Source organism: Lagopus leucura, unplaced genomic scaffold (assembly GCF_019238085.1).
Source record: "Lagopus leucura isolate 7727_CA_CO unplaced genomic scaffold, USGS_WTPT01 Super-Scaffold_100001, whole genome shotgun sequence".
Lineage (NCBI taxonomy): Eukaryota > Metazoa > Chordata > Aves > Galliformes > Phasianidae > Lagopus > Lagopus leucura.
Window position 1 is genome coordinate 98956777 of NW_024962262.1, and position 25592 is coordinate 98982368.

The 25592-nt window shown below is 46.4% G+C and overlaps 1 protein-coding gene and 1 long non-coding RNA gene across 3 annotated transcripts; one reads left to right on the forward strand and one right to left on the reverse strand.

The window, feature by feature from the left end:
* On the forward strand, nt 1–6375 carry LOC122177310. The gene is made up of 2 exons (XR_006178046.1): nt 1–444; nt 5450–6375. It is a non-coding gene; the product is annotated as an uncharacterized LOC122177310 (long non-coding RNA).
* HGD (homogentisate 1,2-dioxygenase) lies at nt 596–20479 on the reverse strand. Of its 2 annotated transcripts, none has more exons than XM_042866551.1 (14): nt 20308–20479; nt 16488–16559; nt 15043–15131; nt 14099–14204; nt 11920–11979; nt 11652–11743; nt 11141–11175; nt 10185–10264; nt 9707–9806; nt 7382–7506; nt 6702–6806; nt 5515–5641; nt 2652–2833; nt 596–2065 (listed from the first exon to the last, which is right to left on the reverse strand). In XM_042866551.1, exons 1-14 carry the CDS (start codon nt 20320–20322, stop codon nt 1934–1936), a joined length of 1320 nt encoding a protein of 439 aa, XP_042722485.1. In that variant the 5' UTR covers nt 20323–20479; the 3' UTR covers nt 596–1933. The 2 variants fall into 2 exon arrangements, with proteins under 2 accessions (XP_042722485.1, XP_042722486.1); XM_042866552.1 differs by having other exon boundaries at nt 20298–20479.
* Between the last annotated feature and the right edge of the window lie 5113 nt (nt 20480–25592).

The following is a 25592-nucleotide window of genomic DNA, read 5'->3' on the forward strand; positions in this document are numbered from 1 at the left end:
TTAACTATCTTCCTGCTACCATAAGCTAATTTGATTTCCCAGGACTCATTTCCTCAGCTAATTGGAACTTCAGTTGCCACATGTGTAAATTTTGCCTTGCAGCTGTATTGTTTTAGGCCAGTTGAACAAATTGTTCAGGATGGGTTGTGGATGGGAGCAGCATCTCTGGTCTTCTAGGCCAGCCTTTGGCTGGCTTGCTGCACCTTCAGGAGTGTCTGCTATGTCTCCATGGGTTTGAGTATGGTGATCTGAGGAAGGCTGCCCTGCTTTTCTCTTGTGCTACTTCCAGATCTCCCCAGGCTGGTGGTTTGTTTTTTTTTTTTTTTTTGTGAGGAACAAGCATGTGTTGCTGGGGGTGAGGTTGGTTGTTTGAGGCTGTGGTGCTGGGTGAACACGGGAAGAAGAGGGGTGTTCCCTTCAGAAACGAAGAGAGAAGACAGAAGGGTAAGTGTGCCTGATGGAATTTTACCCTTGACTGATGTGTAACCACTCATTTCTGCTTCAGTGATAATTCTGTAGCAAGAGAAACCCAAGCCTGCAGGTAATTGGATCATAATTTATGTCCCAAACAGAAAACAAGCTTTTCCTCTCAGGCTGTGAAACATTTAGACCTCATTTATTCCTGGATCAGTCTGATTAAGTCAATTTTTCTGACAAATGGAGCCTCCTGATCGTCATCTTCTGAGTTGGCTATTTTAAAGCAAACATCTCCCTGTAGATTATATAACATAGTGCTTTGCTCCTCGCTGATGGTTTTTTTCCCTGAAGGATCTGGTGTAGATCCAAGTCTGATGTTGTACATAACTGATTGAAGCTAGGTGTTCCAGCTCTGTGTTTCCTTCTTTTTTGGGAAATGGAAGATTGATCCTTTGGAGAAGTAGGAAGCACAGATCCTTCTGGTACCAAACTTAGTAACAGTTTTGTATCCTAGACTGAAACACGTACCCAATCTTTTTAGTTTCCATGGGCGCAGTAGGATAAATCAGTTCCCTGAGAAAATGAAATGAGCATGATTTTCAGCAAATTAGTTCAGGATCTGAGAGGCAAAGTGCTTGGCAGCAAAATTTAGCACTACCTATTGGACTAAATTTGACATTTCAAAATGTTGTTTTGATATCACAACAAAAAGTGCATGTGCTAAAGCAGAGGCCTGAAGGTAGTTATGCATCTCATTCCCAGAATAATTGTTTGGGGTTTCCTTTTCTGCCCGCACCCTGTGGAACAGGAGAGTGGCTCAAAGTTACCACCGAGGGGTGAGGCTTGAGTATTCCTGTGCTTTTTGAGGTTCTTCGTAAAAGAGACATCAATTGTTGACAAAGAAGTCAATGTTGATGGACAACTAAAATAAGATTGAAAAGGAAGCTTTCCCTTAATTAACAGTGAGGCGCTTTGGATTCTCTGACCTTTTCTAATCTGCAGAATGCTTTTCTGACCATAAGGGCTCTTCTTGGCAACCATCCACAGCCCAGCAGGCTGAAATGCCCTGTTCTGGTAGGAGGCTTACATCTGATAGAGTTTTCAGCTCTGTTTGGAAAAGTCTTCCCTTGCAGGTGGCATGAAATGCTTCACTGATCTTCAGCTTCTCCCTGTGAAAGGCACATCACACCATATAGTCAGGAGCCCTTGGAATGGTGGCTGTCACCTTGCATTTACAGCAAGTACAGCATTCATACCAACTGCATATGATGAGAGGCACTCAAGTATTTCAGCTCCAGAGTGGCACCAGGATAGCTTTAATTGGGTACTTGAAGGCTAAAAATAGTGGTTTTCATTTCATTTCCCAAATTACATAGGCATGGTCATTTTATTAACTTGGTGGCTGCTGGAAGTGCCATTCTGCACTCTTGTTGTCTGAGCTGGCTGTGCTGCCACGTATAGGTCTGCTGGGTTTCCCTGTTTTTGTTCACACACTGCAAGAGACAAATCCATCTCTTTACTTGCAGTTAGGGTTGAAGTGGCTTTTCAGAGGTTCCCAGCACTTGTAGTAGTTTTTATCTAGGCGGTTGGAGGTCTTGAGGCCCCACTCAGTAACAGCCATACTGAGGGAAGATTCAAACATGAAGGCCTGGTGGGAATAGGAAAGGTAGGTTAGGAGAAGGGAGAGTCTGAATCCAGGCAAGAGGACTCGACTCTAGCACAAACAGGAACTGTACACGTGTCCAGCTCTGCCAAATTCTTCATCTGACCTGATCGGCCCAGGGGGAGAAAACAACTCCCAGCAGAGATAGGCACATCTCTTCAGAGCTGGCGCTACAGTGCTGGTGTTAGCCAGGTCCCAGGAGTGACTTTGGACTCTGCATATCCTGAAGGCCAGGTTGCTCAATAAGCTCTAGCTCTGAACCTATTGGCGATGATTTAATTTTATTTTAGGGAGTAAGAAAGGAAGACAGTTATGGGTTTGACTTCTTTGTCCATAGCCTAAGACAAAAATTAAGTTAATCAGCATGAAAATTCCCAGCTTCCAGCTCAGGCAACAACTTATGTGGTCAGAAGATCAAAGCTGCCACATCTCATATCCAATCAGCCAGAAGTGTGAATGCTACAGCAATTTGGTCCAAGAACTTTTCCACCTTGCTTGTAAGAAGCTAGGCTTTGTGAGTGTCTCAGCAGCAATATGTTGTGCTGCATACAAAACCTTACAGGCTCCTTACCATAGTCCCTTCTGCAACTCTCTCAGGCTCCAACTTGGCTTTGCTCGCCTTCTCAAAACAGTCAGCGTCTGGCCCGTGTGGAGTCATCATGCTGTGCAAGCTGGCCCCTCCAGGCTGGAAGCCCTCCTCCTTTGCTTCATAATGGCCTTTGATGAGCCCCATGAACTCACTCATGCAATTCCCTAAGGACAGCATAGAGAAGACTTTGTAACACAAAAGCAGCCAAGAGCTTGAAACCCACAGAGCAGGCAGTATGGGGAATGGAGGTTAATAAACATGGCTGCACAGGAGAAGACATCAGGGATCCTACAGGCAGTGCTTGCAAAGTGGTAAAGGTTCTATCACACTTTCAGTTATCTGGAGTCAGAAACAGAAAACTCCCTAATATGAAGGTGCATTGATGTGGGTAGACCTGTGTTTTTCCTGCTACACTGAGCTGCATAAGCACTGAAGCTGCACACAGACTGTATCTGGGTAACTTGGTATCTACAGACCAATACTGGAGATATTAGATATTAGAGATCTGAAAGCACTGGAAAGGTAGTTCAGTGTAATCATCCTTGTGTTTCTGAGGCACAACCACCTGTTGAGACAGCCTAGGCTGGAAGCACAAAATTATTGTGTTCTGTGTCCTTCTGCCACTCTAGTCCAGCCAGGGACTTCAGTACCTTATGCTTTTGATGCACACAGGATCTACTTAGTTCTCAAGAGCCACTGTGTGCACAAAGACAAGGAGACAAATTCTGTCCTTCCCTAAGGAAGAATACCTTAGGCAGACCCTCTGAAACTAATGGAGTGATGTACCCTAACTTAGCAACAGATGGCCAGATCCAATAATGCAGTACCTATCAGTTATACTCCCTCTGAAGAAAGTATGTTAACAACTGCCATTGCAGTCTTCCAGCTTTAGTAGATCTGATGTGACTAAGCAATATGGCAGCTTTCTGCTGAGTGGTCAGTTTGCTGCAAAACCAGGACATGCTTCTGCAGCTCTGCTATATATAGCCTTTTTTAACCACTTGTTCTGTCTTTGTTAAGTACAACCTGAGGCCTGAAGTATTTAACAACAAAACTAATTTAGCTCAGAGCACAGTTGGCCTAAAAATGTATGCAAACAATCATTTATTTTCATCCCATGTTGCCAGCATCTCCTGTAAGAGTCGATTGTACAGGCTTTTCATTGAACTCACTTAAGTGCTGTGCTTGGAGCAATCAGGGAGCAGTACAGGCTGTGAGAGCTTCATTACCAATGTGCCCTCTACATAGCTCGTCGTATCACTTGGGGAGAATGGGCTGGTGAGTAGGAAGCCAGGCAGAGACTTATGTGTTGAGCAATTTCTTGTTCAACTGCAGGTTTCCTATGTGACTTCCAACAACTTTGGTGTGCTTCTGCTCCCTGTCTGTATAAAATAGCACTATCCTCTCCAAAGACAATGTTGCGAAGTCAAAAAACCTCAGTGGCTATTAGATATTCTGTCCTACCAAGAATCATACAAACACTCTCTCAGACATGGATGCAATATATACACCTGGTATAAAAGAGGTATCAGATATATTTCTACCTCTGGCCCAAAGACTTTAGGAGTAATTCACAGCCTCCAGGCATGTAGAAAGTGATGGAGAGAAATTTTTCTTATGAGCCATCTTTGTATTGAAATAGTTGTGGTGTCTAGGGATGTCTGCTAAGGTGGGAAATTTTTGGAATACCATGGCTATATTCCTGCTTGGGGCAAAGTTAAGGCACCAAGAAAACCGTAACTCTGAGTGCACCAAAATTCTCTGAACGCTTCTTTGAACAGACTTTTTAATGCACATGAGAAGAAGAGGCCAAAAGGCATTTCTGGGAAAAGAACTCTTGAACTCTCTACAAGATCTCTTGAAAAATGTTTGGAAGAGAACATTTACTGAATTAGTGTTTCTCTTATCACCCCAGTTTCTTGTCCTGCTATGCCTCTGCAGTGACGTAAAGTTCTCATCACAGCACAAATTTCTGAGGGAACTAGTAAGCACAGCATCCTGAGAGCTAGCTGTTGTGATTCCAACTGTACCCATTCAAGCTTTAGTCCTCTATGTCTGGGCTAGAGTAGATGCATCGTAGTCACTATGGATTCAGTGCTAAACCTATGGCCAAGGCATTGTTGTCAAACAAATACCTGTGGTAGCTGTCTGCGTGGAGTCTGGTAGGGTAACTCAGTGTGGGGAGCCAGGTTTCTAGCATCCATTCAATGCAACATGTGGCAGGGACTACCAGAAAGAAACTACCCCTAGGGGTGGTGACAAAATCCCCCAAATACAGCCAGTTCTCAGTCTGAGAAGGAGCCCAGTTCCTCCCTCTGGCTTTTGTAAATGCCAGTGGTACCTCCACCACTGTCCAGGAGTGAAGAGGGGCTCAGGAGAGCCAACCCAACCCTTCACTGCAACTCTGAGCTCACCCTGCTAGTTCATGGGAGCTCTCACAGTGCTTTACTCCATGTGTGTTGTCATATTTTCCATTCTCCCATTCTTTCGTACCCTACTGAGTTGTTCTATAATTCATGGTTGGATGGCAGGATAGTATCTGACCTGTTCATGCAGTGCAATTTAAGTGTGCACCCCATCTCAGTGGGAGTCCCTTGGGTACAGGCACAACCACCTATGCCAGCACAACCAGCCCTCACCTCTGAGCTTTCCCAAGATTCTGCAAATAATAACATCTCTGGTTTTGTTCATTTTTCAAGGAGAACTCACTGACTTCAAGAAGCTGTGTGTAACTGTGCCAAGGGCAACAAATGTGACTTTTTCACTGTGTGTGCTTTCAGATAAATGGAGGCTTGTTTTTTCTGCGCCTCTGCACTCAAACAAAACCCACAAAAACCAGACGTACTGTGGTAGTAAGGCGGCCGGAAGGTGTTGTTGGCAACCCCCCATCGTGGGGGGAATATGACAAAGTCAGCGATTGCCACTCCAGGACGGGTCGACTTGGCTGTCAAGACAGTGAAGATAGATGGATCCTGAAAAAAACAACAAAGGAAAAAGCATCAAACAGAGCATGACTCAGGTCACCCCATCGATAAATCTGGATATGAGTATGCATAACAGACCTTGGCCTTTCCCTAATTTCTTCAATTTGAGGATCTCAAAATAATTTGCTTTCCTTCCCTTTTCACCCTAATGGGTCACAATTCCTCTTTGTGTAGAGGAGAAAGCTGAGTGTGTGCAAGCATGGTATCCTTAGGATTTGGGATGCAGCACTGTGACTCCAGGAGCTCCTACCACCTCTTGGCAGTTTTTGAGCACAACATCCTACCAGGGGTATTCACCTCATAGCACCAGTGGCTGACTAACAGGGAGAACAGAGTGCAGATAAATTGTCACTTGCTTCAAGGATTTTTGAAGTTTCCACTCCAGTAGAGCGATTTTCTGGGCTTTGATCCCAAACCTATCTTTCTCCTGGCAGGTTTTTCCAGAAATTAAACAATGCTTTCTGCTGGTTGTCTCACTAGCGGTGCTTCCGTCTCCTTGCACACCCACTTGCAGAAGCAGCCAGGAGATGGTATGGCTGTGGGCACCTCTCCCACTGGGCTGGTTTCCTTTTTTAGAAGAGCTGCTCACATTGATTTTGGCTTTAGTTATTTTCCATAAGATCTAGAAATTACTGCAGTGAGAGCTGCCAGCTCTTGGAATGTGTTTCAGGGGCTCAGATGAGCCATGTACAATTGCAATAAAATCAAAACAAGAATTTTAAGCACACGTCTTTTCTCTGAGTTGCATGGTGCATACTGGCTTCAGTATTCAGCCCTCTTCCAGAGCACAGACTTTCTATGCTAAGTTGTTTAGGAAGCTGATCGACCTCCAGTTCTGTCATTGCAGCACCATGGAGGCTGTCTTTATTTATTTATTTATTTATTTTGCAAGGATTTGTTTGAGGCCAAGGAAAACAAAAGTGGCAGACTGTTTCTTATAGCATAATGTATTTTTTAACAGTCACTGGGACCTTGGAGCTCTTGGGTGAATTCTGATGGTACAGCATCCACAAAGCTTTGCTCTGCCTTGCTTGGCTCCAGAACTTACCGCATGGTCAAAAGCGACAGAATTAATGACCATAAAGTTTTCCAGATGGTATTTGTATGGTGTGTAGTTCCCATGCCAGGCTACAACGTTGAAGGGGGAGAAATCCTATCAAAGCAATAGGGACAGAGAGAACGTTACCACACACAACTCTCCACCTTTTGGCACACACACAGGGTGCTGTCCCTTCTCAAGTTAAAATGGTTTTAGTGCTGGTGATAAATGTACTGACAGCCCGGAGCACAAGGCCCTTCAGGCCCAGCCTGATGCTGCAAGGACATGGTTTTCCTCAGCATTCCCACCTGGAGAGCTGTAGCCCTCCTTTCAGGGCTCCATCTCTGAAGAAATTTGAGTGCCAAAGCAGTGCTTGAACAAGGTGGACTCCAGCACTGGCTCTCCAGCATTAAAAATTTGCATTGGGTTTCCCTATCTGTTAGAAACATGGGTATGTAGAAATAAGGAGGCCAAGACCACCACTGAGTCTTTGGGTTAAGCAAGTTTCCATGGACTGTTTTTGCAAATTGAGGAGACTCAGCTGGAAGATAAAGGAGCCAAGGTGAGAGTTCAGTCCTATTCCATTTCACCAGCTCAATGTCCTGAGACAACATGCATGCTAACAAGCTGTAGAGGGACCACATTATGCACTGGTGGATGCTCTAGTTGTTTTCCTGTGCCCTCCTTACCTGCTGGGCTGCGAACAGCTTGCCCTGGTACTTGCTGATAACTGTGTAGCCCCCTGGAATTTTCCGGTCCTCATACCATGCTACTGGCACCAAGAAGTCACGTGGGTTCGCCAGGCCATTGGCTCCTGCAAAAGAAAGAAATGTCAAAGCATGCTGGGCAACCTGCTATCAGAGCTCTGTGGGTGCCCTTCTGCACTGGGACTGACCACACTTCTTCTGAGTCCATCATGAAATCTCCAATATTCGTGTTCCTCGTTGGCTCCTATAAGTAGATAATTTTAATATATCCTAGCATTTAGGTCCATGCTCTCTTATGTGACTGAGACAAGTCTCCCTCCCTTCTTTCCTAAACAGCATTCAACCTCTATTAAAGGTGTGTAGATATTGGAAATTAAGCAAAAAAAATGGAGGGTAAATTGCTCTCTGTTCCTGGGCATCCTGCTGCTTGGACACTTAGGAATGCAGAAGCATGTCATGAGGGAGCATAATGCTTTTCTGAACAAAAAAGTAATAAAATGAGGGCTAGTGATACTTGTAGACATTGAGCATACTGAGGGGTGGTTAGTGTGAGGAGCGCATTTTCACAATGCAGAGCACCATATGGGTGCTGCAATATTTTTCTTCTCATTAGCATTATTGTTGCAAAGTGTTCTGAATGTCTTGGATAAAAATGCAAGACATTACTACCTGCTGCTAAGGTTTAACACAGTGCTTTTCTCCAGCTGCCATTTTTCAAGTGAAAAGTGAAGTTAGAATAAAATAAGAATGAAATACAAAGAATCTTGGTCTCTGAGGGGAAGGCAGGTAGGTGGTAAGAAGAGGAGCTCTCATAATTACCATCTCCTGAAAAGGTCTACAGGCAAGGGCACTCGTTTTCTTTTCTGCTGAAAGTAAATGTTATAATAGATTCCTGCCTTCTGGAGACCAAAAACCCCTCCTCTCCAACAGTGTCTGAAAAACTAGCTAATGGGAAAACTTCCCACGAGCAGGCAGGTGTAACAATAGCAATAATCAAGTGGAGCAGCACATAGCACAAGAAACAAGGTGAAGGCAGGCAATCCCAGCTTGCTAAAAGGAAAGCTGATGAAAAACCAGTGTAGATTGAGTGTGGGAAAAGCTGCGCAGAGCATGTCGCATGGGACAGATGCTGGAGTGGGGCCCAGACAGGGGCTGCAGGCTGGCTAAGCTCCTACCTGTGGGCTCCACAGCTCCAGCTTCACTATGGCTGTGAGGTGCTTTCATAGGCCTTCAGTGCTTACACTCTGTGCCAGGCTTGTTACCAGTTTAGAATACCTATTCGGCTTACTTCAAGCACAAGCAGTATTTTAGATCTCACTGGGAGCCATAAAACAAGCTCAGCCAAGGGGAAAAAGGAGGCAGCTGAGGTCTGTGATATGTGAGAGCCCTGGGCCTGTGCTGCCTGAAAGCAGCTCTGCTCCAGCAGCCCAGTGCGGAGGCAAGGCTTTGTGGCTGATCTGAGCCTTGTGCTGCTCATGTTGCTGATCCCTGCTTCTCCAAGGGAAAACCTTCTGACACTTCCCCCGTCCTTCCTTTATACACTTATGGCATGAAAAATAAACACAGAGCATTATTTTTAAAACTACAGGCAATTCAGCAAATCCTCAAAGATTCTTAACCAGAAAGGAAAGTTTCACCCAATTTGTGGTTCGTGACCAAACGTTAATGAGCTTTAATGAGGCACGGTGCCTGTGCGGACAGCAGCAATGTGCTCAGCTTGCACAGTCAAAACACTGGCTTGTACACACACACAGACATCTTGTTTTCTCTGCTTTTCATCTGGCATTGCCATTGTGGTGAGTCTCTGGCTGTGCATTAGAAAACTGAGTCTGGCTATAGAGATGGAAGTGTTAACATAGGCAGGAAGGTTAGGGTTAGGATTAGGTTTAGGGTTAGTGTTAGGGTTAGGTTTAGGGTTATTGACTCTAAAATGATGCTTCGAGTTTCAAGTTGCCTCTGAAATTCACTTTTCCTTTTACCAGCTAAACTCTCTCCAGCTACTCCATATCTGTAAGAAGGAGCCATCAAAGAGACAGCAGCCTCAGACTTGCAGACCAGAGGAGGAAAAGGAAGGTGGAAAAATGAGTGGGAAAGAAACAGTCCCTCCAGCCCCAGGGGAAAGTCATGATGGCTGAACTGTCTCTGCTCCCCAGTGCTTGCTGGGGAATAACAGTGCCAGGATGGAATCTGCCTTTAGGGAGGAATGTGTGCATGGGAGGATGGATTACATAGGAGATAAGAGATAGTTTAGCAATTCCTAACTCTTTCCCTTTGGAATGCAGTGTAGGTCTGATAGGAGATGGTTACCAATGGGTCCCAGGTCAGGTAGCTCAAAGTGTGCCCCATACACCTCCAGGACGTAGCCTCTGGTCTCTCCAAACACCTCCACACTAAAACGCATTCCTTGCTGGAAAATAAAGGAAGAAATCAGGATCATCCCTGTACTTGGCTAACAAACCAAAAGCAACTTAATGCAGGACATGCCAGACACGCTGTGGCTTTGGCTGCCTCTAGCAGGCCCTCAGATTGCCCCAGGCCTACACATGACTGTGTAACCTTCTATGGCCACGCATCCCAAAATGTGAAGTGCTGCTCTTTGAATTGGGTGCTACTGCATTCTCCACCTGCAATGGGTGCCCTCTGGGGCTCTGCTACATGATGGAATTGGCTTCTGCTGGGTTCCCATGGTCCCTCTAGCACCACAGAGCTCAGCATAAACCACACAGAGCTCGGGTTTTTGCTGTTTGCTCCAACAACAGGCCCTCCAGCTAACCACAGCTCTTACCTGGATAACACAGATTTCATTGGGCTCCACTAGCATCTTCCCAAACTCAGTTGTGATGAGCAGTTTTCCTTGCTGGGGCACTATGGAAATAAAATGGAGGTAGAAGAGATGAAGGAGCAAGCTGTCAGTCACTATGTGTGATGTCTTCCCCTCAGTCCCCTTAGAAGGGGACAATTACGTTAGCTAGGTAGTAACTTATTCTTCCTGCTTTCTGAGAGCATAAGTAGTGCTTCACTAATGTCTACAGTACTTTCTTTGGCTTTTTGGCACCAAATTGCTCACATTTTGACATGGAAATCTGACAGATTTACAAAGCCTGCCCTTTTACCTCAATTACTAAAGGAGGTGGATGTGAATACTATTTTATGAGAGAAATGTTCCCACTGGTGAAGCATTTCTGTCCCATGGCTGAAAAAGATGCAGGTAAATATCAGGCTCTTGGTCTTACGATGCTGTACAGAGTATTTTTCTGCACGCACATTCTTCATGTTGCCAAGTCAGCTCTCATAATGGCAGTCTGCTTTCCTGAGGCTGGCAGAGTGTGGGAGCTAAGCTACCATGCCAAATCATCTTGGACTAAAGCAGTGAAGGCAATTCGCTATAAGCTGTTCAGAAATTCTAGAGCTTATGTTTTCCATAAAACCTCCAGTGTGCCTGCTAGGGATCTGGAAAGGGATCTCTGAGAGCCAGGCTGGGGAAGCTGGGTCGCTGCTCAAAAGCAACAATGAGTTTTGGCATGAGTGTGCTCCCTCTGTGCTGCTGGGTAGTGATGGGACAAGCCTGACAGCCCAGCTATTGCCAAACCACCAAATCTGGATGGCATGTGAGTGAAGTCATCCCTCCTCAAGTCTTTGCAGATGGCTGCCAGGCTCTGGCTCTGAAGGAGGAAATAAACAAGCAGGTGGCAACCTAGATAGGTCCTGCAGGAGAAAGGAGAAGCCAATGCATCAACTCACCAATCAGGAAGTCACCATCTGAATTATAAAGGCATCTAAAGGAAAAGGAGAACAGGAAGGTCAAGGCTTCACTTGTACGTATGCTCCTACGGAATCACAGCACAGCTGGAGCTGGACCTCTGGAGGTTACCTGGCCCAACCTCTGCTCAAGCAGGGTCACCCAGAGCAGAGTGCCCAGGACCAGGACCGGACCATGACCGTAGCAGCAGAGTTTTGAGCTGGGAGACCAACAGAAATGCAGCAAATGGGTCGGGGAAGGTGACACACGGGCAGGTGCAGGTTTGATGTGTACAGCCTGCTAGCAGGTTCTTTTCCCACTTTGTGCTGTCCCTGTGGCCTTGGATGAATCAGCCTTTGGCAATGGGTAGCGATGCTCTCCAGAGGCTGTATTCACCTCCGAGAAGCTCTTGTACCCTGGTACAAGAGCCCCTGGGCCCATCACATCTCCTTTGCCTGCATCCCCGCATACATCTCCCTCATTCAGTCCAGCCTCCGACAACCAGTCCCTGACCTGTCGAGCATGGAGGTGTTGCAGACGAAGATGTGGATGGCGATGCCGTTGCGTCCTCGTGGCTCTCCGGCGCCGCACAGAGTGTGCAGTCCCTGCGGGCAGACCCCAGGCCTTGGGAGTGAGTGTCAGGCAGTCAGGATGTGCAGCCCCATCCTGCTTCATCCCATCCCTTGGCTTTGTATCAGCCAACTGCCTTGCCACTTTTTGCTTTAGCCAATTATGCAGTTGGCTTTTCTTTGAAATCCTAAGCCCTGGCACCCCAACTTACGCTCACGAAGTCCAGCTTGTTCTGGGAGGCTTTCGGTATTTCAAAGGGCTTCCATCTCATCTAAGTTGCAGCAAACAGAAAGCAAAAAGGGAACAAGGTGGTTATAAAGTAAATAATGGCAATTCAAAAGGAAGCAGCCCGCTCCCCTCCCTATTGCCCTGTACTTGCTGAGATAGCTTCTGTTTCCTCTTTGCCTTGCTTAATTTGGTCTGCAGGTTTCTTTTGATTTATGGAGCTCTTTCCCTTTGAGTCATAATTTTGTAAAGTAATTGGCTGGCCTGTCTGAGAGCCAAGGTTGGTGTTTTTTTTTTTTTGTTTTTTGTTTTTTTTTAAATCCTATTTAAAAGCTGTCTGTTCCCCTATTACTAACAATAGTGCTGAGAGCAGGGAATTTCCTCCCAAGGCCTAGCCGGACCCCTAGGCAGAAGGTGCCAGAGGAGTTCCCTGTGTGCTTGTTACTACTGAAGAGCATCATTAGGGTCTCACTGTATCTCTTCAGAATCAGGTGCCACAGCTATGAGCCCATTGCAGGAGGAATTTTGGTGCAAATTCACCCAAGCACCTGAAATCTGCAGGATAGAAATGGCTGATGGCCAGATCCTGCTGGCTCTGGCCATCAGGAATGTCTCCTGCACAGATATACTGTGCCTCAGATGAAATGCTAGTAGCTCTGGGCATCCAGAGGTGAGCATTTCTTTACTATGAGAGTGGTGAAGTGCTGGAACAGGCTACCCGGAGAGGTTGTGGATGCCCCATCCCTGGAGGTGTTCAAGGCCAGATTGGATGGGACCCTGGGCAGCCTGGTCTAGTATTAAATGGGGAGGTTGGTGGCCCTGCCTGTGGCAGGGGGGTTGGAGATTTGTGATCCTTGAGGTCCCTTCCAACCTGGGCCATTCTGTGATTCTGTGATCCAGGAGGGTGGTGGGATTGGGCAGCTACTGACAGCACGGACACATGGATAGACAGACAGCAAGAGGAGACACAGAAGGCATCAGGGATAGAGTGGGGAAAAGAAGAGAAAAAATTCAGGTTATGAAGGTGGTCTAAAAGGAAGTAAACAGTGGGAGAAGGAGAGCAGAGATCAGCTTGCAATCCAGCCCACAGATCATCATTGAGGATGGTGCTTCTCCCACATTTTTGCAAGCTGCTAAGCCACTGATTGGTTCCATGTGCTGTTTACCCAGAGGGCCCTTGTTGAGTTTGCACTTTACCACCGTAAGTACAGCAGAACTGGGGTGCCGAGTCAGACATCCACATGGGTGCTTAAAACAGGGAAGCTATCAGTGGTGTTTCATTTTCTCCCTGCCCAGAAATCGTGGCTTCCATTAGCACCTCCTTTTTACGCTGGAGAGCTTTCTTCTGCATCAGCATTCCTTGCAATGGATGCCATGCCTTATTTTTTCACCCTCTCTGTCCCCATCTATGTTTTGTGTACAGTGTGCTTTTTATAACTCTGCCATTGTCTTTGGGCAGCATTCAAGGCAAAGGGCTTTTTTTTTTCTTCCCATTGACTTCAATGAGCTGTGCATGAGATGGCTTCACATGGTAATCCCTTCAGATGGATGGCAGTGGGGAAAGCTGTGGTGTGAACTAAGTGAAGTGCAGAATGCCATGGGGAGCTGGGGATGGGCTGGGAGACTGCATGGCATGGTTGCAGTTGAGCTGTGTTTGGGAAGGAAAACTACAGGAACCTACACAGCAGCCTTTCACCTCTGCTTGGTCAGTGGCTGGAAAACATGTTCCCACAGAACCAGGGAAGTATTTAGACAAATGAGGAGGCAACCGGGAGGCTGCAGGATGGCTAACGATGATGCATCAGAAGAGGGAGGAGTAGAAATCAATGAGCACGAGGTTATGTCAAGAGGAGCACGGCAGGAGGAGAGAGGCAGATTAGCAGAGCTAAATGTCCTGGGGCTGGCAGGAAAGAAATAATGATTAAAGATGATAGCAAGGCCGTAACAGAGGGAAACAAATGCTGTGCCTCTCCAGAATGGAGTTTGATTTCCCAGGAGGGCTGCAGAGGAGCAGGCTGGCAGCCAGCAGCCTCCTGATGGGAGGTGATGGCAGTGTAGGCCTCAGCTTGAGCCTCTGATGCGGGAGGATGAAGGAGCAGCCTGCATCCTGCAATCCCACATCATACCAAGGGCTGTCCCCCTCCCTGGCTGGAGGACAAGGTTACCTGGTTGGGGTCAGGCTCTGTCTCATCCCAGTTGTGTGTCAGATGGCCCTCGTGCAGACGCTGGAAGGGCTTGTGGCACACAGAGGGCAGGATCCGATAGAGCCAGCTGTGGAGAGGGACATGGATGGGATGAGGCTGGGGAAGTGGTGAGGTACTCTGCACAAATGAACCCCAGTGGGCAGGAGGAATATTTGTGGCCACTGGAGCAAGTGGTACATTAAATATTGAATGTTGTCTCACAGTCAGAGACTTCCAGAGAGGTAGGGGGAGTCTAGAGGGATTCTATTGTATCTGTGGCTGAAATACAGCTATTTCTCAGGTGGGAACAAAGGCTACATAAAGACTGAAGTTCAGGCAGCACAAGGATGAACATAGTACCTAGCTAAAAGACCAGAGGAGCTTCAGGAGCTAAAAGATCACAGCCAACACCTGAATTTGGATGGATTGCTGAAATTGCTGAAAGTAGCATCCCGTATGGCTGCATACACCCATAGGGTCAAAGTTTTAAGGGAGATGAGGTCTCCTAGCACCACAGAAAGTCTCCCATGCCTCCATCACTGTCAGAATATTATTTGGAGGTCTCTTCCTGATCACTGTGAGAGCTGCCAGCCCCCTACCTAGTGTGATTCCACTGCCCAGTTGGATGCTGAACATTTTATGCCACCATCTCTGGAGGTTCAGCAAAGTGGTGGGCTCACCATGTCATCCTACACCACTGGAGCTCATCACCCTTTGCAGGGCAAGCTCTTCTGATAGAGGGCAATGGCAGCCCAGGAATGGACATCTCAGAAGACCCTCAGAAACACATGAGTCTGACACTTGGTTTGTCCAAAGCAAAGGTTTCTCAATCCAGGGCTGACGTCAGTGTCCTGCCCCTATGTCCCAGGACATCCAAGGGCACCTGCATGTGTCCTGATATGTCCCCACACGTGCCACCATCGTACCTCCTCCTGTTGGTGGCCCGGGGACAGGTGAAGGCTGAGCCCGAGAGCTGCTCCGCGTAGAGGCCGTAGGGGCAGACCTGCGGGTTGTTCTGCAGCAGGGAGAAAGAGGAACCACCAGTGAAGGATGTGAGGCATTCGCAACCCTGTTCAGTCTGTGTACAGCCCAGGCAGCCCTATATCCCCACTGTCAGGATGCTGGTTGCCTAATATGTACCAGCCCAACCTAAAATCCATTCCTCTGCAGCATCACCTGGAAGCTCTCACAGCCATCAGGAGCTGCTAGCAACAGAATGCACTGAGAGCACCACAGTAAAGAGTGTTATTCCCAGCACTTACAGACTGTATATTATTACAATTACGGTTTCTCTCTGTCTCTCTTCTTTTTTTTTTTTTCTTTCTTTCTTTGTTTTTTTGGAAGCCATACACTGTTCACTGCTTCCCTCCCTTCTGCAGATTCTCGGTGAGAATCCTATCCCTGCCATGCTGGGTCACCCTGCAGTATCACCTGCCAGGGAAGAATCAGTAAGAGGAAAAGCTCCCATCACATATCTCCTAGCCTCCAAACTCTGTCTTGTTGGCAAAGGTATGCAGTGGAGCAGGGGGATCAATAGCCTTTGTCATTTTTATCTGAACCAGCACGACTGCAGATGCTGGTCTTACAAATACTGCAGTGGAGAAAGGATCCACCCTTGGGACTGAAGATTTTCCATCTACTTCACAGTCAGATTTTCTATTAACTCTTTCCATACTGAGCCCAAACTCTGTACTGATGAGGGCTCTTTGGTAGGGTACTTCAGCAAAGCCAGCCTGGAAATTCCTGCTGCCATAAGGAGACCCACAGAAAAGAGAGAAAGGACTGAGTGCATAGCACCAAATGAAAAGTGAATCCATTAAAACAATCCAACATGGTGTATTTTAATCGAGTGTATTCTGAAGTTGCTTATTTCTAACCACAAATCTGCCCACTTACAACAGCTCATGGAGGGCAGCTGCCATCCTGCCAAAGGCCAGTAAACCCATTGAATTAAATCCATTCCTGCTGAGATCCACAGCAGTGTGCACTGTCCCCAGGCCAAGCCTCAGACTTCTGCTCTGACTCAGCCCCCACCAGTTCCCTCCTACTCAGCATGCCCAAGCCACTTCCATTCCCAAATCCTTTTGGAAAAGCTGCTCTCGAGCAGAGGAAAGCCAGGTGAGTTGCAGCTCCCAGGCAAAACTTGGAGTCTCACAAGTAACTTTACCGTAGAAGGCATAATGGGAAGTATTTAATTATGATTTTTGCCAGCATCTTACTATTCTCATCTTGCATAAGGGAGGTTCCTGAAGACTTTCATTGTGGAAGAGAGAAAGAAAATGCATTAATTTAGAAGGAAGCCCAGGGAACAGATACTCATTCTGCTCCATGTCTTTTTAATTAAGCATTTTCACAAACTCAAACTCTGTACCTGTCCCTCTGGTAGAGCTCCTGGACAGCGTGGGTCCTCAGAAGCATGCTCGTTTCCAAATCCTGACATGTACTGTAAAGTAAATCACACAAATCTTCAGTGTTTTGAAAACACAAGTGAAACCTCCCCAGACAACTCACCCCTCCCTTCCCCGTGCTTTTTTCCCACAATCTTTGCATGCACTGAGACTTTCCCCAAGTGGCCTGCTTGCTTGCTTCCATGCACCATCTTCCCATCTCCCAAGTCAGTTTCACTAGCCTACCCTGTGATGGGCTGAGAAGCACAATCAGAACCTGCTCTTCTATTACACCTGCATGAACATTTTGTTGACATCCTGTGCCAGGGATTGAGACTGGGGGTCATTTGGTTGCATGGTTCTCATGACACGTCTCCATGACCATCACAAGAAAAAGTCAGGACTTAGCTGGGATGAGGAAGGAAATGAGGCTCTGCTGGGACTTCAGCATCTCACTGATTCGCCCTAAATGAGTGCAACCCAGAGGGGTGTGAGCTGCTTACCATGGCAGCAAGCAAGAATTAAGGTGACCATCTAGGGCACTAGGGCAGTGCAAGGTGAGGGACCCATCCAACATGTTCTGTGTGAGGGCACAGTGGAGGGCTGCAGGACCTCAGGGGAGGCAGCCCCTCCGATCCTACAGAACGAAGCAGCCCCACTGCACCCTGCATGAATGCAGAGGTATTTTGGCTGCGATCAATCGCTCAGCCTCATGGCCCAGCAACAGAGTTAAATATTCATGCTGCCTGCTGTCCCTCTCCGTTCAGGCGCTCGTGATACTGCTGGGAGGCAGCTTGTTCGCTCAGACCTCCCAGCTTCACATCGACCTTTTGAAAATTCTTTACTTTCAGTGTGGAAACCACTCCTCTGGCACAAAACTTGCTGCAGCCCCATCTTCTAGGGTAGGCAGGAAGGCATTTAGCTCGAGTTGGAGCAAGGTACTTGCCCAGCTGTCCAACTTGGACAGAACAGTGCTGCCGTTGCCTTGAGCAGAGCCGGATTGTTTGTTACTGCGGTGCCTGGATTTCTTCCCCCCATTCTCAGATTTTGCTGAAAAAAACATGAGTTTTTCTCAGGTGCCTGTCAGCCATTTGTGAAAAAAAAAGTCCCTTCCCAGAGGGATTCATGCTGGCCAGAAGCCCTGCCTCACCCGAACCTGCTTTCTGTAGGACTGGGGAGGATGGATCTCTTCTTACCCACTCTGCTCTCCACCTGCTTCTGCACGAAGCACATTGATATGCAAAGCAGCAGGTCACCTAACCACCCTTGGCAAAGGTATTGTGCTGGAGCATTTCTGCCTTTTTTTTTTCTCTTTTCCCCTCCTTCTGAAAGGAAATGCAGCACTACCTGCTGGAACTGCAGCAGTTCCAGAGTGAACCCACATCTCCCCCACTGCATTCTCCTTCACCAGCTGCAAAGGATGGAGGCAGGAGGGAGCCCTGGCTGGCAGGCCAGCCTCTGCAAACAGGGAAAGAAAGGGGCAGGTAAGGATGCTCAGCATATGGAGGGTTAATGAAACTGCTTTGCAGAACATCACCCCTGTCTGCAAAATACTCAGGCTTAAAGCTGGTGGAGTGTCTTTTTTTTGGCGAATGCAGGGAGAAGCTGCTGCATCACTGTTCAGGCAAATCAGTTTTTCTCTGCTAAGGGAAAAAAAAAAAAATCCTCAGGTAACTGTATTGAGGGCTAAAAAAAAGATACTTCCCTCTGGCGGGCAGGACTGCAGCTGTGGGAGTCAGACGATGTCCTGATGGTGATTTATTGTCCTGTGGTTTCATTGCTCCGGGTTTTACCTGGCTGTTTGGTGCGACTTTTCTCATTCACTCACTTTCTTTTGTCATTCCGCTGGGGAGGGTTGCCTCCTCGCCTTTCCTTCAGGGGTCAGCATAGAACACGATGTGGTTTGCCAAAAAAATCCTGCACAAGCTCCCACGTGTAAATGCATGGCTGGGGAATTAAAGCTTGCTATTTGGATGCTCATATTCTGGCTGGGGAGTAGAGAATTTGTTTATGTATTTATCTTCCTTTTGTGATTTTATTTGCCTGTTAGTTTATTTTCTAAGTAAACCAGTGCTGATGGATAATTAAACCGTCATGGAGCTCAGATGCTTTGCAGCAAGAGGAAACAGCTGCTCAGGTCCAGCTTTGAGCTTGGCTCAGAAAGGCTGAAAACCTCCTAATGAATGGCTTTCCTTTTCTGTTGTCTCCAGAGTGCGGCCACAGTTGTTAGGCTGGCTGTTCTCATCCCCTGCAGGCCAGAGGGGCAATGGGGTGTTTTGGGGCATTGCAACCCTTCTTCCACATGATCAGCTGTTCTTCATGGCAAAGCCTTCTTCCCCATGGCCAAACCTTCTTCTCCGTTACCTCTCCTTCATCTCCACGACCACTTTTTATTCTCCACAACCAACCCTTCTTCATGACCAACCCTTCTCCATGACACATCACAGGGCAGTGACCTGCTACTCAGTCTCTGCTCCTCCTCCATGGCTCCTAGCTGATCAGGGACTTTTTTAGTAATTGGGCAGGTGAGTTCTCCGTGAAACAAGAAGTTCTCTGTGGTCCTTTGCTTTCTCTTCTGCATTCAATTATTGTCATTATTTTGTTCATGATCCCATAGATTTTTATGTAAGCAGGAGTATGTCTGATTCCACCTTGTTTTTGTTTTGTTGCTTTTCAGTAAAATAGGAGAGATGAAAGCGCAGCACAGCATTAAAAATTCAGCAAAGCGCATTGATTGCACTAACTGGGATGCAAAGCAGAGAGCTCGCAATGGGTGCCACGCTCTGACCTATAAACCATAACCTTTTGTTCACCAGATTAGACAGCAGGGATGGTAAAAAAATGCATTTGAAGTCTGAACACATGGGCTGCAAGATAATTAAGGCCCTTCTTCAAACGCTGCATAATACACTTCCCTATCTGCTGCTGCCGCAGGATGCACGAAAGGAACATTCATCTCTGCACAAACAGCTCACTGCCTTGTCCCAGCTCAGACGGGCCAACACTGGCACGCTTAAGGCAAACTTAGAGGAAGATGAATGAAAATACGGGCAGTAGTGGGGTGAAAATAAATGGGCTTCCTAGCAGTGCCAGCCCCTGTGTCTGGGGAGGAACACGGTGGTCCTGGATGAGATGTCACCCACTGTAACGATGACCTGGTCCCCTACACCACAAAAGTTCTGGCAAAATTTGAGATTGCAGTCCTATAAATGAGCAATAGAACAACATCCTGCCCTCCTTGCAATTCACTCTGTGCTGGGAGAGGAGGGCATGGCTTGTCAGGAGAAACGGGCACTGAATTTTCCATTTACACTGAGGCATTGACCAAGGCTGGAGCTTCCCTAGGCCACTGGAGAAGATTGCACCAAGGTTGCAACAGCAGGGCAGATGTTAGGGGCTAGATTTCATAGGCTGAGGGGGAAACACCTCCTGGCAGCAGGGCAAGAGGGAAAGGGGAAAAAAAAATAAGGTAATGCAGAGGTCCAGAACAGGCCTAGCCATATCAAGAATGATTTCCAAAGGAGAAGAAAGTGATAACAGCCCATTTAGATGAAATATGGCAAAATCCTATATCTTGAGAGGTCTTTTAAACACACCTTAAAACACAAAAGGGAGACAAATTGCAACTAAATGGGATATTACCATAAACCTATCACCAGACTGCAACTGCGCGGCTCACTATCCTGCACCTCACTTCCACCAGCCCCTCCGGAGGGATCAATTCGGTAGGCTTGGTGCCAAGGGAGGGGATGACAAGGGCAGGTAGCCCCAGCGCTCTCAGTCCCAGCACTCACAGTCTCTCACCTTCAGGCTTGTCATGGTCCTCTTGGTCTTCCTCCTTTGTCAGCAGATTGAAACTCCAAGCAGTTTAAATAGCCAACACAGCTTGAAGTGTTTTCAGAAGTGTGGTGCGAGTGTCCAGCCAGGAGGGCTGCATCAATTCAGCTGAGCTGGTCACGGACTGGAAGTGAAAGTCCAAGAGAGCTCTGGAATTGTTTGCTCAGCGCAGTCTGTGTTTAATCAAACACCAGCCTTCCCCCTGGGCCAGTCCTGGGAAGGGTTTGGAAATAAGAAATGGAGGTGAAGGGGACACTGTCACTGCTGCTTTTTCTCATCAGCTTTTAAACAAGGGGTTGTAGTTCCTACACATGGGCGAGAAGACAAGACAAGGCATTTAAGAACGAAGAAAAGTCATTTTTGCAACTTATTTATGAGCCTCTACTATAAATCACACCCTTAGCAATTTTTGTGTATGGCCCTCTAAATGCATAAATACACATTTGCTCCTTATGCCTCTGAGCCACGTCACATCTGGTCTTAGGGGATAGAAGGCATCGTATCCCCATGCTGGCGAAGTCAGTGATATTGGTGCAACACTGCGTGGCAACATTACACAGCACTTCAGGGGCAGAGGCAGGGGATGGCTCTGTACTTTACCATTAGAGCTGGTGAACAAAACTTACAAAACTCTGAAATATTAATATTTTGCAGGAAAGCTGTTGCCAAGGAAGGAGCAGAAGCAAGCAGGTGGCACAGAATACTAATGAAAGCAACTCTGCATTTCCAGAAGTTGCAGGAAAAACAAAAGAGCAATTGATTTTATTTGATTTTTTCTTTTTTTTTACTTTGAATTCTCCTCTATCTTAAAAAAAAAAAGAAAAAAAAGAAAAAAAAAAAAGTAGCAATGTTTTTTTTCCTTTCTGCTCTGCTGGGAGGCACACATCCAGATTTAGATATGACCCTGTGGTTAACGTGCTGTGAGAGGGATAACTCCTAACAGCCTGCCTTCTCCAAAAGCCTCCTTACACCACCCTCAGTAACACACCAAGGCCACTGAGACCTGCCACTTTTTAAGGTCTACAGAGAAAGGGAATGCCTTTGCTCAGTGCTAGTGCTGGGTAGATGCATTGCTCTAAAACAGCTCTTCTCCGTGGAGGTGACAAAATGGCTCCAGCTCTGCTACCTGTTCTTCCAGTGACAGCACTGGCAAACTAGGCTGACCGCTATAAAAGAGTGAATGAGGAATGTGAAACAGTGTAGTCAGCTGGACTAAAGAGGTGATCATCCCTCTGCTCTGCTGAGGTCACACCTCAAGTGTTCTGTTCAGTTTTGGGCCCCTTACTACAGGAAAGACATCGACGCCCTGAGGTGTGTCCAGAGAAGGGCAATGGAGCTGGTGAGGGGTCTGGAGCACAAGTCTTATGAGGAGCGGCTGAGGGAGCTGGGATTGTTCAGTCTGGAGAAGAGGAGGCTCAGGGGAAACTTTATAGTCACTACAGGGAGAAGGTTCAGGTTGGATATTAGAGAAAAATTCTTCTCAGAAAGAATTGTGAGGCACTGGAACACACTGCCCAGGGAAGTGGTGCAGTTCCATCCATGGAGTTGTTCAGTAATTGTAAATGTGGCACTGAGGGACACAGTTACTGGGCATGGTGAGGATGAATTGATGGTTGGACTTCATCTTAGAAGTATTTTCCAACCTTAATGACTCTATGATTTTATAAGTCTGTGATTATTGATAAGGGAGAGGTAGTTTGCCTTGGATATCCCTCTTAGGATGACACAATAATACTGGCCAGGAAGGACTTGAGAAAGTCACTACAGCAATATTCAGCTTAAATCAGTCAGCTTTGAGATCATACCAGTCTGCCCAAGGCTTTATGCAGTATTGTTTTGAAGACTTCTAAGGATGGAGAATGCACAGTCTCACCTGGCAGCTGTCCTTGTGGTCAAAAAAAAGTTTAACTTCTATGCAGCTTGCTCTTCCCATGTTTGAGTTAGTGGTAGATATCTCATCATGCACAACTGTGAAGAGGTAGGTGCTGTCTATCTTCTTGGTATCCTCCCCACGGGTTTTGGTTCTTCCAAGGCTGCACCATTTACAGGCCAAACCAGCCAGTCCCTCATCAGAGGAGGGCTCCAACCTCTGAGCACTTTGGCTGACCACCATTCAACTTACAGCCATTTGTCAGTGCTATGTTGGTGAGGCCTAAAACTGGATACAGCACCTCCTCTGTCCTACAATTCTTGTCTTCCAAGAGCAGGAGCACCACAGCCAAAGCAGTCCACAGCACCTCACCAGCTCCTTGACTGCTTTTTTTTTGTTTGTCCATGTGGCTGACAAGTTTTGAGGCAGTCTGTCTTCATTTTTTGCATGCTGTTTCACACGTGGCAAACACCAAGTGAACAGGAGCACAGCAAGCACAGATGCCTCTTGGGAGACGTGCTGTGAGGAAATTGCTTGGAAATGGAGATAGAGAGATGTGGTCAAAGACTTGTCTGGAAAGATCCAAAGCATTAATTGACAGCACTGTCTGCAGTTGGTGTCTCATAACCAGTAGAGACAATGAATGTTCTGGAGAGATGGCTAAGAAAGGAAGCGTCCCATTCTTTCACAAACTCTGTGGGGATTTCTGTCTGTTTGAGATCAAGATTGGCCTACGGTCTCCAGCTTTCCTTGCTTAGACACTGCTGGGACTAAGTTTAGCTCTCCTGGCTTCGTGAAGCTAGAGGTTATGCCACGCAGTTACCAGGAACAGACTTGGCTACCCTGATTGTGCAGTGTAAGGCAGCAGTGCCTAGCTGATGTTTGCTCTAAAACAGATAGAAATTTATTCATATTACAATGTGGGCACACTGGGGACAAGTTCAGCTGAGAATATCGACTGTTTCGAGTACTGTGTTCAGTTTTGGGAGTACTGTGTTCAGTTTTGGGCACCTCAGTACAGAAAGGACATGGAGATGCTGGAGCAGGTCCAGAGAAGGGCAAGCAATGAGGCTCGTGAAGGGCTTGGAAAATCAGCCCTATGAGGAGAGGCTGAGGGAGCTGGGGCTGTTTAGTCTGGGAAACAGGAGGCTGAGGGGAGACTTTATTACTCTCTTCCAGTACCTGAAAGGTGCTTACAGTGAGAGCGGGGTTGGTCTCTTCTCAATGGTGACAGGTGACAGGAGGAGGGGAAATGGCCTCGAGTTGCACCACGGGAAGTTTAGGCTGGACGTTAGGAAACACTTCCTTACAGAAAGGGTTGTTAAGCACTGTAATAGGCTCCACAGGGAGGTGGTTGAGTCACCATCCCTGCATGTGTTTAAGAGCCATTTGGATGTGGTGCTCAGAGATATGATTTAGCAGAGGGTTGTCAGAGTTAGGGTAGTAAGGTTAGGCTGTGGTTGGACTTGATGATCCTTGACGTCCGTTCCAACCTGAGTAATTCTATGATTCTATGATTTTGTTTTGGCAGCACCTGAATGTCTGAACCATAGACCTGGACGCCCTTGTGCTAGACTCCAGAAGAACGTAGACATAACAATCTAGTTATAAGTTATAAAGTTATAAGCTTTCTTTAGTTCTCAGTTACTGATTGCCATCTTACATATGCCCAGGAAGGCTTTCTCTGTACACTTGCCTTTTCTAGCATTACCATAAGAAATCATGTCAGCACCAAGGAATTCTCTGCTTCAAGCAGAGCTGCAAATAATTTAGCTACCCCTGAACAGCGATTCATCATAGCCAAAGAAATAAAGCACTCAGCATCTGCCAGCTACTCTGGAGACTCCTTTCCTACCAGACAATATGTAAAGGTAGAGTTTATCTCACATTTTCTGACATTGAAGAATTACTTGTTTTGGAAAACAAAGTTACAAAGTTTCAGGGGCTTCAGGATTCACTTCCCCATGCAGTAGGACCTCATTTTACATTCTTTTTCGAAAACCTACATTTCATTTTGCTTAATAGGTTTTTATAGATCCTGCTCACTTGCCTTCTTCTGACGTGACAGATGAAAATAAGGGCCTAGTTTTTATGTAGGATGCTCGAAAAGTAATGCCTCCCATTTATTTCAATGAAAACTACAACAGGTACAAAGAGCACAATAACACTATTTGATAGAGCAAATTCTCAGCTACAAAACACTAGTTTTCAACGTAGTCACCACCACTAGCTATGCATTTTTGTCAGCAATGAACAAGAGCCTCCATGCCACACTTGTCAAAATCTTCATGGCCACCTGGGACATGGCTTATCTTTCATGTCGCTTTTGACACCACTGACACCCACCACCACTGCCTCAGTGTGCTCACATCCACTGTCTGGTCTCTGTAAATGTCCAGCAAGCATTGATGAATGTCAATGGGTGCCATTTTTTCTGCATGGATGAATTCAATGACACACCTTTAATTCACCCACACTTCCATGTCAATGTCATTTTGTCGGATTGCCCCTCTGCTGCCGGTTGTCACAAAGCAACAAAATGGAAGGTTAAACCTTTACTGTCATACCACCAACATCCACCTCTGATTTTGTGAGCTAACACAATAAAACAGGAAACGTTACTCTTGGACCATCCCTCCTAACTCTGGGCAGACCTACTTCCTACTTGTTTTCTTCTCTAACATAAGCAAATACATGGCGTAATCATTTTACTCACTTGACATGCTATACCAATGTTTCAAAGCTTATTAATCTGTCTACCCTCGCTTTTCCATTCTACTCAGGGAAAAACATAGAGAGATGCTGCTGAAGTAATGTTTCTGGCCTTTTTGATTTATTGATCTCCAAATTATACGAAATGCAGAAAATAAAGCTTTTAAACATATCTGTGGTGTTTCTGACCCAGCCTGTCCAACTTAGGAGGTAAATCGTAAATCCACAGACTATTCCCCATTGCTTTGTTGTCCTTCATGTGTCACACTGCAGTATGTTGCCAAGAGCTATCTGTGTTCTCCGGTGATGAAGGTATTCAAAACTCAATTGGACATAGTTCTGGGCAACTTGCTCCAGTTGTTTCTCCTTGAGCAGGGGTATCACATGCTCTCAAGAGGTCTCTTCCAACATTAGTGATTCTGTGGTTCAGCTCTGCCAACTCCTTTAGTTACTTGGAGGGGCTCTAAAATATAGATCTTATGAAATATTAAGTACAGAGGTACTTTATTAATGTTATAGCAACTGTCTTTGTTGCTATATGAATCATAAATATGATTCATAGTCACAGTGAATTGCTATCACATAAACATGATTCATAAACAAAATGAATTGATGGTAGAAGAATGAGCTGTAAGAATATGCAGTGTTTTTTCAGCTACCTTTCTAGGTT

What these genes read in the sequence shown, in the direction of transcription:
- HGD (XM_042866551.1), bottom strand. An exon ending in AGATGGTGACTTCCTGATTG is followed by an intron (nt 10,265 to 11,140) that starts GTGAGTTGATGC and finishes TTATTTCCATAG; the next exon opens with TGCCCCAGCAAGGAAAACTG. An exon ending in CCGGCCGCCTTACTACCACA is followed by an intron (nt 2,834 to 5,514) that starts GTACGTCTGGTT and finishes TGCTGTCCTTAG; the next exon opens with GGAATTGCATGAGTGAGTTC.